The 13637-nt window shown below is 39.5% G+C and overlaps 1 protein-coding gene and 1 pseudogene across 4 annotated transcripts; both read left to right on the top strand.

Moving 5' to 3' along the window:
- The first annotated feature begins 2862 nt into the window (after nt 1-2862).
- Nucleotides 2863-5689, top strand: LOC105026347 (annotated as a pseudogene).
- A 3624-nt stretch (nt 5690-9313) lies between these two features.
- Nucleotides 9314-12597, top strand: LOC105026338 (mRNA export factor). Of its 4 annotated transcripts, none has more exons than XM_010897731.3 (13): nt 9314-9424; nt 9740-9858; nt 9981-10085; nt 10170-10262; nt 10340-10426; nt 10675-10761; nt 11064-11135; nt 11319-11447; nt 11674-11780; nt 11864-11939; nt 12059-12253; nt 12399-12484; nt 12581-12597. In XM_010897731.3, coding segments are annotated over exons 2-13 (1119 nt in total). In that variant the 5' UTR covers nt 9314-9424; nt 9740-9777; the 3' UTR covers nt 12582-12597. The 4 variants fall into 4 exon arrangements, with proteins under 4 accessions (XP_010896033.1, XP_010896035.1, XP_010896032.1 ...); XM_010897733.3 differs by having other exon boundaries at nt 9315-9424; nt 9721-9858; nt 11319-11426; XM_010897730.3 differs by having other exon boundaries at nt 9315-9424; nt 9721-9858.
- The last annotated feature ends 1040 nt before the right edge of the window (nt 12598-13637 follow it).

Here is a 13637-nt window from a genome sequence, read left to right as displayed (position 1 = left end):
TTTAATATATATATGTACCTGAGTTTTAGTTCAGAAAAAGTATTTAACACCACACTACGGTAGCTAAAACTGTGATACCCAAATCCTCCTGTAGGGAATGGGTATCAGGAATAAATAAAAAGGGAAAGACAACAGACATAAGACATATGACTACCACACAGTAGAAACAAAGATACATTACAACCAACCACATAGAGAGACACCACTAAAAATCAGTGTCATCTGTTTTGGTGCAAATGAAAGCGATAATAGGTGCACTGGAGGCAACAGTAAGACAACCCCCAAAATAGGGAATGTTTTTGTAGGTGGTGGCCACAGACAATTGCTCTCTCCTTATCCTTCCTGATTCTTCTTTTTTCAAACAGGCACGTGGGGGCCCATACACACTATTGAGTCACATTATGAGTTGCCGTGAGGAAATTCATGCAAGTTGGAACAGCCTGTGATTTCCATTGGCCATTGTTATGTCATTTTGTTCTCAACTAATTACACAATGTACGGTAAAGATTTTGATCTTTAATATATTTATTTCATCGAGACGCTATGTGTGATTTAAGTGTTTGCTTAATTTTTTTGAGCAGTGTACATTAACACCAAGCACATGCAGAGACAGCACTACACGTCCTTGTTAAATTAAAATCCCTCACTGTCTGAGAAGTCAACTTCACCCTCCTCCCCCAGGTACAGCATCCACTCACATCCAGTTAAAAATCTCCTCCTCCTTTCAGTTCTCTACACTTTGAGATTGGAATCAACTACAAAAAACGATAAAACAATCTACTTTTTTCAATCGACCCATATAGTTTGCCATGATGGATTTCCACGTTATCATGTTATTTCTCTTGTACCAAATGCCACAATGTTTTAAAGACTGGTAATTAAAATAACAAGGTTGATGAATACGCAATAAGCACGAGGGGGTGTTGTGTATGGCCAGTATACCATGGTTAATCGCTGTACTAAGGCGCGATGCATCGCCAAGTTCTTGAACAGAGCGCTAAGTCTTGGTATATTGGCAAAATACCAAAAACCGAAGTGAAACATGCCATCCTTAGGCTGCAAAAAAACTGAAAAGGAACCAGGCAAGCCTAGTTTAGCCAGCCCGTAATTAAAAGCGATAAATGTTGTTGCCCGTCCTGAATTTGAACCCAACTTTCCCAGATGAGTGGCTGTGTCTTTAACCACTACACCACAGTGCTATATGTTTACCCAGTGTCGGTATAGCATCTTGGCATTAGAGTTTGTCACGCATTAACATCACATCAAGTTTGAATATTTCGCTAGGCAACATTAAGCATTGTGTTAAAATGACTAATGTTTCTTATAAAGTTTACCTCCACCACAAATAGCGTCTATGAAAATGTATGGCTTTTGCCACTGGTTATTTTAACAGCTTATTAGCCAGTAATAGGCTTATTAGTATCTAACTTACTACTTGGAATAATCATAAGAATTGAGCAATTGCTAGTGAGACTGAATAAGAACTTTACACTGCCAAAGCTATTTCATTTCATGGCACAAAAACGTTAGTTTTTCTTTCATTCATGAAGGACAGTGATACAATAACTATCAATATACATTGGGGAGAACAAGGATTTAAAACACTGTCGGTTGTCCCACTTACAAAGCATGTAGAAGTCTGTAATTTTTATCATAGGTACTCTTCAACTGTGAGAGACGGAATCTAAAACAAAAATCCAGAAAATCACATTGGCCCTCATTTATCATTCTTGCGTAGAAACGGGCGTATATGTTGGCATAAGATTTTGCTTACACTCCTCTCACCGCCTGATTTATGAAGCTCTGCGTACCTTTAAAATCCAGGTGTACACAATACCTGCCCTTGATAAATGCCGCGGCTGAAAACGATCGTCATTAGAATAACACGCCCCTATATATTCAAGTATCCACTTCCCCCACGCCCTCATTTTACGTCATGGACACACGGAAGACGGCAAAAAAGAGCAACTTCTCTGACGTGGAGATTGAGACGATTGTTTTTTTTTACAGTGGGTCATAATATATCATATCTTTTAGTTTGTCAGTGCATTAGGATTTTTTTTTCTGCGCATTTCCGCACTAACTCAAAACGTGCGTACACCACCTCCTGAGCTGGCGTAGGATTTGAGAGTGCCGTACGCCAACGTCCATATTGATAAATCTCAAACCGTGGTCACCGTGGTTTTGGGTGTACGCCAGGTGTACGCTGGAAATTTGGTGTACGCACTTTTGATAAATGAGGGCCATTGTATGATTTTGAAGTAATTAATTAGCATTTTATTGCTTGACATAAGTATTTAATACATCAGAAAAGCAGAACTTAATATTTGGTACAGAAACCTTTGTTTGCAATTACAGAGATAATACGTTTCCTATAGTTCCTGACCAGATTTGCACACAATGCAGCAGGGATTTTGGCCCACTCCTCCATACAGACCTTCTCCAGATCCTTCAGGTTCCGGGGCTGTCACTGGGCAATACTGATTTTCAGCTCCCTCCAAAGATTTTCTATTGGGTTCAGGTCTGGAGACTGGCTAGGCCACTCCAAGACCTTGAGATGCTTCTTACGAAGCCACTCCTTAGTTGCCCTGGCTGTGTGTTTCGGGTCGTGCTGGAAGACCCAGCCACGACCAATCTTCAATGGTCTTACTGAGGGAAGGATGTTGTTGGCCAAGATCTCGCGATACATGGCCCCATCCATCCTCACCTCAATATGGTGCAGTCGTCCTGTCCCCTTTGCAGAAAAGCATCCCCAAAGAATGATGTTGCCTCGATTGCACTGTATATGCCTTGATTGGTGGAACTAAGTTGCATAGGTACCTGGAGCAGAGTTATGTCTGTGGCAGCCATACTGACATAATAATGATTGTAACAGCCTTAGTGTTGGTTTAAGACTTTGATAAACCAGATTTCTTTCTGAAGCACTATTTTGAATGGAGTCTTGTCATGTACATTTTGCCTCTGTATCAAGTTTTGCTGACAAGTTCTTCTAATTTGTAAACAAATAAATAAATAACAGGAACTGAATATTTAAGGAGAGCAGAGTGAGGCAGTAGAAGATTAAGAACTGGACAACAAGTTTCCACAAAAGAAAAAGAAGTCTAAGAAGATTGAGTTCCAGGAGGAAGAGGAGATACTGGAGAAGGAAGATGGTATGGGGTTGTATTTTACCTTAGTTTTACTGAGTAACTATTCACTATAGTTTCAGGCATTGTCTTGAATGCTGATGTGTGTCCTATTATTTCCTTTAAATGAGTATACTTTTTGAATGTTAATTATGACAGCATGATGTTTCTGCTTAAGCTATTGAGGATAATGAGGGGGAAAACAATGATGACGTCTCCTTCAGCTCCCAGTCTGGTCCGACGTGGACTACACGTATGATGAGGTAAGCCTACTTAGAGTACCAGTCAAAAGTTTGGACAAACCTGCTCATTCAGAGTATTTCTTTAGTTTCACTATTGTCCACATTATAGAATAATAGTGAAGACAACCAAACTATTAAATAACACATGGATTCATGTAACAACGAAAAAAGTGTTAAACAAATCAAAATACAGTGCATTTTGTATTTTCAAAGTAGCATGGCATTCTATCAACCACCTTCATGAGGCAGTCACCTGGAATGCATTTCAGTTAACAGGGGTTCCTTGTTAAAATGTCATTTGTGGAATTTCATTCCTTAATGTGTTTGAGTCAGTTGTGTTGTGATAAGGTAGGGTGGGTATACATAAGACCATCATTATGTCTGTATTGTAGTTGTCCATATTATGAACAACTACAAAAAAGAGAAATGCCAGTCCATCATTACTTTAAGAGTAACACTATGATGAAACTGGCTCTCATAAGGACCACCACAGGAAAAGAACCTCCACCTCTGCTGCAGAAGACACGTTCTTTAGAGTTACCAGCCTAAAAAATCAGCAACTAGCTGCACCTAAGTTTGCTGCCCAAATCAATGCTTCACAGAAGTAACAGACACATTTCATCATCAACTCTTTTGAGGAGAATTGCTGCAAAGAAACAACTACTGAAGGGCACCAATAAGAAGAGACTTGCTTGGGCCAAGACACGCAAGAAATTAACTTTAGACTGGAGGAAATCTGTCCTTTGGTCTGATGAGTCCAACCACTGTGTCTTTGTGAGACGCAGAGTGGGTGAACGGATGATCTCTTCATGTGTGGTTCCACCGTGAAAAAAGGAGATCAAGGCACATTCAACCAGCATGGCTACCTTAGCATTTGTTTTTCAACAGGACCGTGGCACAAAACACACCTCCAGGCTATATAAGTGCTATTTGACCAAGAAGGGGAGTGATGGATCAGATGACCAGGCCTCCACAATCACCCGACCTAAACCCAGTTGAGATGGTTTGATATTGTTGGACCACAGAGTTTAGGAAAAACAGCCAACAAGTGCTCAGCATACGTGGGAACTCTTTCAAGACAGTTGGGAAAGCATTCCAGGTGACTGCCTCATGAAGCTGGTTGAGAGAATGTTGAGAGTGTTTAAAGCTGTGATCAAGGCAAAGTGTGTAAATATAAATGTATTTTTATATGACGCCTTTTCAGTTCAGTATGTGTTACTTCCCAGTTTGATGTCTTCACTATAATTCTGCAATGTGTAAAATAGTAAAAAATATAGAAAAAGACCCTTGAATGAGTAGGTGTGTTCAAACTTTTGACTGGTACTGCACGTCAGCAGCGTTTACAATATTTGAAATAACATTGCAACAGTCATTTGGTTAAAGTGTTTGAAGGCACACCCTGACCTCGGGCTTTTGGCCCCTGAAATTAAGTTTGATATTCCTATGTGACGTCAACCTCAGCTCCTGAACCGTGTTTTTAACATAATGAGGGAGAAGAACCTTGACATGGTGGCCGGAGAGAAGAGGAGGTTTGTTATGAAGCCCCCGCTGGTGGTCAGAGTGGGCATTAAGAAGTCCTCGTTTACTTCACTGATAACTGTAAACTGTGAGTCTTTTTGTCTATGTTCACGTCAATGTCATTCATCCTACATATAGTGAGGGAAATAATTTTTGATCCCCTGCTGATTTTGTATGTTTGCCCACTGACCAAGAAATTATCAGTCTATAATTGTAATGGTAGGTTTATTTGAACAGTGAGAGACAGAATAACAACAAAAAAATGCAGAAAAACACATGTAAAAATGTTGTAAATTGATTTGCATTTTAATGAATGAAATAAGTATTCAAGCCCTCTGCAAAACATGACTTAGTACTTGGTGGCAAAACCCTTGTTGGCAATCACAGAGGTCAGACGTTTCTTGTAGTTGGCCACCAGGTTTGCACACATCTCAGGAGGGATTTTGTTCCACTCCTCTTTGCAAGTCATTAAGGTTTCGAAGCTGACGTTTGGCAACTCAAACCTTTAGCTCCCTCCACAGATTTTCTATGGGATTAAAGTCTAGAGACTGGCTAGGCCACTCCAGGACCGTAATGTACTTCTTCTTGAGCCACTCCTTTGTTGACTTGGTTGTGTGTTTTGGGTCACTGTCATGCTGGAATACCCATCCACGACCTATTTTCAATGCCCTGGCTGAGGGAAGGAGGTTCTCACCCAAGATTTGACAGTACATGGCCCAGTCCATCGTCCCTTTGATGCGGTGAAGTTGTCCTGTCCCCTTAGCAGATAAACACCCCCAGAACATGGAACAAGATACAGTATAATTGTATTGTTATTAGAGTTCCACTGCTTTTATTAGGGTCCTATGTCTCTAGGACCCATAAAGTCTGGCATGATGGATTTTCTGCTATTTAGAATTTTCTTAAAAACACCTACATTCTTACTCCTCTGGGACATAATAACTGATCTGCACATAACATGGTGTGTAGCATCTACAGACAAGGTTCTAACATCGCCATATTTTTCAGACTACAAAGTCAAAAAACCTGGGGCCTCATTTATCAAGCGTGCGTAGAAACTGTTCTTACGTGTAGGTTTGAAATATTCCCACGAACAGTTCAAGGGGCGATTTATCCAACATTCGTACGAGCAGCATATGCACACTTGTAGATGTTCCTTGATAAATCTCATCTGTTCTTAGTCTATAAGCTCGTGCACAACCACAAGTATTTGCATACGAAACACCCCCATATTATCTACATTAATTGAATCACCACCAATAAAAATGGAGCTAACAAGTTAAACTAGACATTGGTAATGAAAATGGAGCAAGAAAAGAAAGGAAAGAAAAATAAATTTTCCCCCAGTAATTGAGGTTTTGGTGTTGGAGGTTGAGTGCAACAAAAAAAAATTATATTCGGAACACTTAGCGGTGCTTTGACCACCAAAAAAAGAATATTGTTTGGGAAAATATAGCGATTGCTGTTAACGCAGCATACTGCGGTGAAGTTAGTTTCAGATTGGACATTCCACAGACATTCGGCTCTTCAAATCTCAATAGCTCTTTAACGAAGTATTCATGTAATCCACTATTGGTCTCATTGTGATTACAAAAGTGTATACGATGTTGCACCGCCCTTATTTACCCATATTTTAACTCAGCATAAAGTTAGCGAGCTACGGAGAACTAACCGCTGTGTATCGGAGCCAAAACCGAAAAGGAAGCGATATCCGGCCGGTGCTGGTTGTGGGAGCGTTCAGAGTGTGTACAAATGCAGCCATCTTCTTCAAACTTCTAGTTTCAATAGCTCTTACAAAAAGTATACAATAACTATGAAAAGTATATATTATTGATCAGGGAAGGGTGAGGAACAATGCAAAATCTGAAGTTTCATAATTTGACTGAACTTCTTCATTTCAGTAGCTCCAACAATAGATATGACATGATTATAAAAAGTACATATACTTGATCAGGGGAGGAACAATGGACACCCTTTATTTTTTCAATACCTGAAGAATGTGAATGTTAGTCTCAAGTTTGCCAAAAACAACCTGGATGATCATCAAGATTTCTGGAACAATGTTCTATGGACAGATAAGGAAAAAGTGTACTTCTTGCCCGACATGCAATTTATGTCTGGCGAAAACCAACCCTGTATTCTACAGTAAGAACCTCATGTAATGGTTGAGCATTGGGGTGGTAGTGTCATGGTTTGTTTTGCATCAAATAATTCTACTGGTGAATTGGCCATCCATCAGTGAGCTGAAGCAGAAGTGCGGCTGGGTCATGGCAAGACAATGATCTGAAATACACAAGCAGGTCTATATCAGAATGTTTCAAGAGATTTACAGTTTTATAATGTCGAGACTTTGACATCATTGAAATGTAGAGAACCTGAAACAGGTAGATTCTAATCAATATCTAAAGGAAGTGTTTGGTTGCCGTTATTGCTGCTGAAGGTGGTGTCACCAGTTATTGAGTCTCAGGGACTAATTACTTTTTCACACTGGTGCATTGGGTTTTGCATAACTTTCTTAAATGAATAAATGATATGCTATAAACTTCTCAGAATTGTAAAAAGCATTACGTTATACAACCCAATGCGATGCCATGTCAATTGTCCACATGGTGGTGCAATAACAAGCGATATCCTAGGATATTTTTTAAACCTCACATGCCTTACACTGTGTGATGTAGTTTTGAAAATTGGTAGATGGGTCCATATCCACACAGCTAACAAATTTGCCTTAAGATCTCATAATGTCCGCCATTATGCATTTTCGGGAATTTCAAATATTTGTAAAAAAAAAATGTTGATACTTCTTTGGGATTGAATGACCAGTCTTCATGTATGTTGGCATGTAACATCTATTTACTAGGTTCTAAATACAGTATACTATATTAGACTACAACATAAAAAAAATAATGTTAAAAAAGAAATACATTGAAAACCTATTGAATTATCTTACCTATTGAATTATTTGTGATGTTTTGGCAGCGGGCGTAGGAGTGAGTTTCACATTTAAAATATTAGAATGTGATGTGATGTATTCTTATAATTGTTGGGGAGACCAATTTTATTTGTGCTTCTAACATTTGGGGGAAATGTCCTTGCATAATAGGTTAAATCCCAGTAATGCTGTTTGCAGCATTAATTATTGTTGATTTTGCAATATGTCTATAATCAAGTCCTTTTCTTATGAATGACTATTACATTTATTGCAGAGGAATATTTGACGTGTCACACCTGTCGCTCTCCTGACACCATCTTGCAAAAGGACACCCGTCTCTACTTCCTCCAGTGTGAGACCTGCCATTCACGTTGCTCTGTGGCCAGGATCAAGACTGGCTTCCAGGCTGTCACAGGCAAGAGGGCACAGCTCCATGCCAAAGCCAACTAAGGCTACACCAGTCCTGGCTTCCCCTGTTCCATCCCTGGGCCGGAGCTTTGGATTCTGTTGATTGGATTGGGAGGGGTTTGTTTTTGTTGCTTCACTATGGTGTGAGAGAAACATATATATTTTTTGACATAAGAAGCATTGCAGAAAAACCCAATTGTTTTTTACGTTATTCACCTTGAACTATTCTGTTCCCTCAAAGAAAGCCTTCCTAACACATTTCCCTTCCTTGGTATCCTGTTCATATATATAACTATTGAATTAAATGCTATTATAACAAAGTAATTGATATTAGCTACCCACTGGTTCAAGTATTCTGAAGTATTATACATTGTACATTCACATAGTAAATATACATTCATAAATGCATTCAGGGAGCTCTGTTCAGTATCACATAGACCATATTTAGACTGGTAAACTGTATTGGCCTTTTTGCTCAGCCAGAAGTGTCAGTAGGATTTAATGTGAAATGTGTTATGTCCAAAGTTTCCTCTTCTGTACAATCCTCTGCTGCTTTTACTTGCTTATCTGATATGTTAATCCTAGGATCAGGATGAAGCTTCATCATGGAAGACTGGTAAAAAAAAAATAGCTGTCTGTCCTTTGAATGTGTGGCTTGACTGAAACTAAAGTATATATTGAAAATATTAGGATGACGTGCGCATGCTTTTATGGCAATCACGTTTATTTCTATTTCCTAATTTTTAAAGTGGGCACCTGGGGTAAAGCTCTTTTTTCAACAATACTAAAAGGGCTTTATACAATACGTGATTAGGGGTATCTTTTAAGTTTCTTGTTTCATATATCAAACAAGAAACTTAATCGATACTCCCAATTTGTTCAGAAAGGTACTTCATATTATTTTTTAATTCTTTTTTACTAATAACAGAATTTGTTAATCTGACACTTCTGATGTGCATTTTCTCCTTGAAAGTACGCACAACTTTTGAGTGGAATTACTCAAAATGAATTATGGATAATCATATATTACTATGGATTGAGATTACACAATGTACTACACGTTTATTGTGCGAAGTCATCGCGCGGAGCAACTGCAGTAACTACGTGAAACACGCTCTATCAGCGCATGGGCAGGGAGCACTTCCGTTTCAGCTCACCGCGCAACATTTCCTTCGTCTAAGCTTTCCAACGTAAAAAAGGTAAACAAACTTGATATGTTCATATAACTGATGCCTTTCACTGAAACGAAATCACAATATTTATTATCACAACGTCAGTTGATATGAGGCCTAAGCAGCAAATGCTAGTGAAAAACATGATGGTTTGTGAGCAACCTCCATTCATTTTAGCTAGCCACTGAAGCTCAAGACTACTTGTTAAAAGCATTGCCACACTGACAAGTATTTGCTAGCTAGTGGCCCTCTTTCATTGTTATCATGTATGTATACGAATAACCTATTTAATGACTATCTATTTTTAAACGATGTATGTTTAGTTTTCTGTACTGCTTTTAGATTACTAACCGCGTGTTGGCTGAAGTCAGTCCCTCGTCATGAGCTTGTTCGGAACCAGCACAGGCTTTGGCGCGGGGGGATTCGGAGCGGCAACTACAGACACCCACAACCCAATGAAGGTAGGTAGCTCATAACATTCCCTGTCTATAGATTCCTTAACTATCAGTATTTATGGTTGTAATAATTCATTCTAATTGGCCAAATTCGAATGGGAAGATTTTGAATGCCTTATTTCATACAGGATGTGGAAGTTACCTCGCCCCCAGATGACAGCATCAGTTGTTTGGCGTTCAGTCCCCCTGCCATGCCAGGGAACTTCTTGATAGGGGGGTCCTGGGCCAATGATGTGAGTCAAGAGTTCAAGTGCTCTCTTAAGACTTCATGAGTCAAAAACCATTCACTTTCACATGGGACTGTTCTATTCTTCAAGGTGAGGTGTTGGGAGGTACAGGACAATGGACAGACAGTCCCCAAAGCCCAGCAAATGCACACAGGTCCAGTCCTTGATGTCTGCTGGAGTGAAGTAGGCCCCCCTCATATCAAATATTTTCTAACCATGAGCTCTTGGAACAGAACTTAACTATTTTCATTCCATCTCAGGATGGAAGCAAGGTTTTCACTGCTTCTTGTGACAAGACTGCCAAAATGTGGGATCTCAACAGCAACCAGGCAATACAGATTGCACAGGTAAATAACCCAATATGATAATGTTTTTTGTTATTTTCAAAACCTCTTCTTGGGGACCCTTATACATTCTATATATTGTATTTGTTTTAGTGCTAGCACAACTGTTTGGACTTGTTGACTAATTATGAACCCCTTGACTAAGTGAACGAGGAGCTAGTTCAATGCTACATCCAAATTGTACAATGTCAGGTTTTCTCCAAGGAGAACTTAGAGAATGGTGTATAAAAACTGTTTTTGTTCCCCTTTAGCATGATGCACCTATAAGAACAGTCCACTGGATCAAAGCCCCCAACTACAACTGTATCATGACAGGGAGCTGGGACAAAACTCTGAAAGTAAGAGGAATGATTGGGATGGTGAACCATCTGTTTTATATAATAATTATGCAGTCTGTCTTGCAACTGGCAGTAAGGCTCCTGAAAGGTTCGCCTGCAGTTACTGACTTTTTTGACAGAGTACTCATAAGTTATATCACAATGAAATTCCCATAAATTACACTTAGTCTATTTCTGTTGTATTTTTTTGTCTTTAAGTTCTTTTTTATGATTTGAAAGATACCACGGAGCAGACATGTCCGCATAGTAACTATCTTAGCTTCTAGTAGCTTTGCTCACTTGTTTGGTTTGCTCTGATTTAGTTCTGGGACACCCGCTCGCCCAACCCAATGATGTCCCTGCAGTTACCGGAGAGGTGCTACTGCGCAGACGTGGTGAGGATCACCTCCAGTGATTAACATGCTTAAACTGTCTTTCTATGGTGACCCTGTATAGCCAACGACTAAGTCGTGATACTAATGTTATTGAGCAGAGTTACATTTGAAATACATTATAGATAGGTGGTTTTACAAGCCTTGTTGTTAGCTTATTGGTTGATATTGGTGTTGTTTTCGCAGGTGTATCCCATGGCAGTGGTAGCATCTGCAGAGCGAGGCTTGATTGTATATCAGCTCGAAAACCAGCCCTCTGAGTTCCGGAGGATAGACTCACCACTCAAACACCAGGTGACTGGTTTCACATACCAGGTGACTTACAGGTCTCCCTAAAAAAGGTCTTCTGATCACAATGGGACTTCCTGGATAAATGAAGGTTTACTTAAATGACCAGTACATTTACAGGACTGTCTTCTACTGTACTTACACTACGTTGCACGTTGTGCACAGACCTTTTTTACAGAGTGCAGTTTCCAATGCTAAGTAGGTAATGTAGTGTACACCCTAACACCACCCCTCTCTCCTCTCTTTATGTCAGCACCGCTGCATAGCCATCTTTAAAGACAAACAGAACAAGCCTGCCGGATTTGCTCTCGGGAGCATTGAAGGCCGGGTTGCCATTCACTACATCAACCCACCCAATCCGTGAGTGCCACAAATATACGAACTGCAGGAAAGCCCTTCGCTTTCATCCACAGAACCTACTTACACTTATGTATTTGTTGTAGAGCCAAGGATAATTTCACCTTCAAGTGCCACAGATCGAATGGAACCAACACAGCCACACCACAAGACATCTATGCTGTGAGTTGTGCTTGTTCTCTCTACAACCTGCTTTCATATCAGTTGGGCTACAATCGACAAGAAGAACATGATATTGGAGTCTTTTTGATGGAAACTCATTGCTATTTCGGTTCAAACAGGTGAATGCTATTTCCTTCCACCCTGTGCATGGGACACTGGCAACTGTTGGCTCTGATGGACGCTTTAGCTTCTGGGATAAAGACGCCCGCACTAAACTGAAGACCTCGGAGCAGCTGGACCAGCCAATTACAGCATGCTCCTTCAACAACAATGGCAACATATTTGCCTATGCCTCCAGCTATGATTGGTCAAAGGTAATATTTTGTCTCGTACAACATTATGATTGGTTCATTTTATTAATTCTATTCCTGCAAAATTAATTTGCTCCGGATGTGAGCGTCTGCTAAAATTAATAAAATGTTAACATTTGAAATTATACTCCTTTGTGTTAAACTTAAGGGACATGAGTACTACAACCCTCAAAAGAAGAACTACATCTTCCTGCGTAATGCTACTGAGGAGCTGAAACCACGAAATAAGAAATGGTGAGTCTAACTGCCTGTGATTGATGATATACCTGAGCTGGAACCACTTTTATATTGGCTGTCACTAATTAAAACCATATTTTCTCATATCTCTAGATTTGGACTGTTGTTTCGAAAATAAAGGATTGTCAAACACCTCAGCCTGCACAACCCCGTTCCTATCCGGTGCCAACACCAGTGGTGGAGTTGCTGTTTGCTAAAAGATCAATCACACAAGGTTTTTCCATCTCCTTTGCATCTGACTGGCTACCCTGTCCCAGCCATGGTTATTCCAAAGGGGGTTGAAAAGTAATGACATGATATTCTTTTGTAATATCTGATTTTTTTCTACTGTCATTGATAACGATTGTATTTAATGTTTTTTTTCCTCTGTTACATTGTTGTACAATTTAATGACATTGAATAATAAAATAAAGAATAAGTAATGGCGGGTTAAATTGTTGTTCTTTCTAATTTATTTCAATACTTTATTTTTGGACAATCCACTGATGTGAATGGGTCACAGATGTCAGGTAATTTTTGCATGCAAATGTACTGGTCATACCTAAGAAGTAAAATATTGTAACATACAGGCAAAGATGGGCATTATTTATGAAAATTGTATTTGTCATACAGCTGTTTAAACGACTTTTGAGTCATTTGAATATCCCAGGCCTCAACAACAGTCCAATGTCCATTGTAATAACATTGAAATGTAATTCTGTTCAGATGTTATTTGGGAGATTTAAATGACTCAGTGCAACAACAGATTTAAGTATTTTGGGGTAGGTGTGTACCAGCTTTGTACAGTTTCAGAAGGATTTTGCTCCAAGGATTTTGCTTAATCCAACAGGTTTGTTGGATGATGCTTGTGTACCACAGATTCTCAATAGGATAAGATCCGGACCCTGTGGGACATATCCACCAAAGCTAAAGTTTTTAAGCAGAAAAGTAGGTTCTCTTGCAGTATTACCTGTATTTTACTCAATTTTAACAAGATGCCAAGTTTGTACTGATTAGAAGCAACCCCACAGGCTGATGCTTCCACCAACATATGTCACTGAAAGTTTGTTAGAAGCATGGGCATTGTTAATTTTGAAACACAGTGTTTTGAGTTTTTTCAGATGGTACTTTTCAAATAACAGCTTTTTTCTGTGTTCACTGGGAAATCCAA

The sequence above is a fragment of the Esox lucius genome, chromosome 12 (genome assembly GCF_011004845.1).
Source record: "Esox lucius isolate fEsoLuc1 chromosome 12, fEsoLuc1.pri, whole genome shotgun sequence".
Taxonomy (NCBI): Eukaryota; Metazoa; Chordata; class Actinopteri; order Esociformes; family Esocidae; genus Esox; species Esox lucius.
Note: the sequence above shows the minus strand (reverse complement) of the source record. Positions and strands in the feature narration are given on the sequence as shown.

What these genes read in the sequence shown, in the direction of transcription:
- LOC105026338 (XM_010897731.3), top strand. Translation starts at nt 9,778, where the DNA reads ATGAGCTTGTTCGGAACCAGCACAGGCTTTGGCGCGGGGGGATTCGGA. An exon ending in GGGGGTCCTGGGCCAATGAT is followed by an intron (nt 10,086 to 10,169) that starts GTGAGTCAAGAG and finishes CTATTCTTCAAG; the next exon opens with GTGAGGTGTTGGGAGGTACA. An exon ending in TTGATGTCTGCTGGAGTGAA is followed by an intron (nt 10,263 to 10,339) that starts GTAGGCCCCCCT and finishes ATTCCATCTCAG; the next exon opens with GATGGAAGCAAGGTTTTCAC.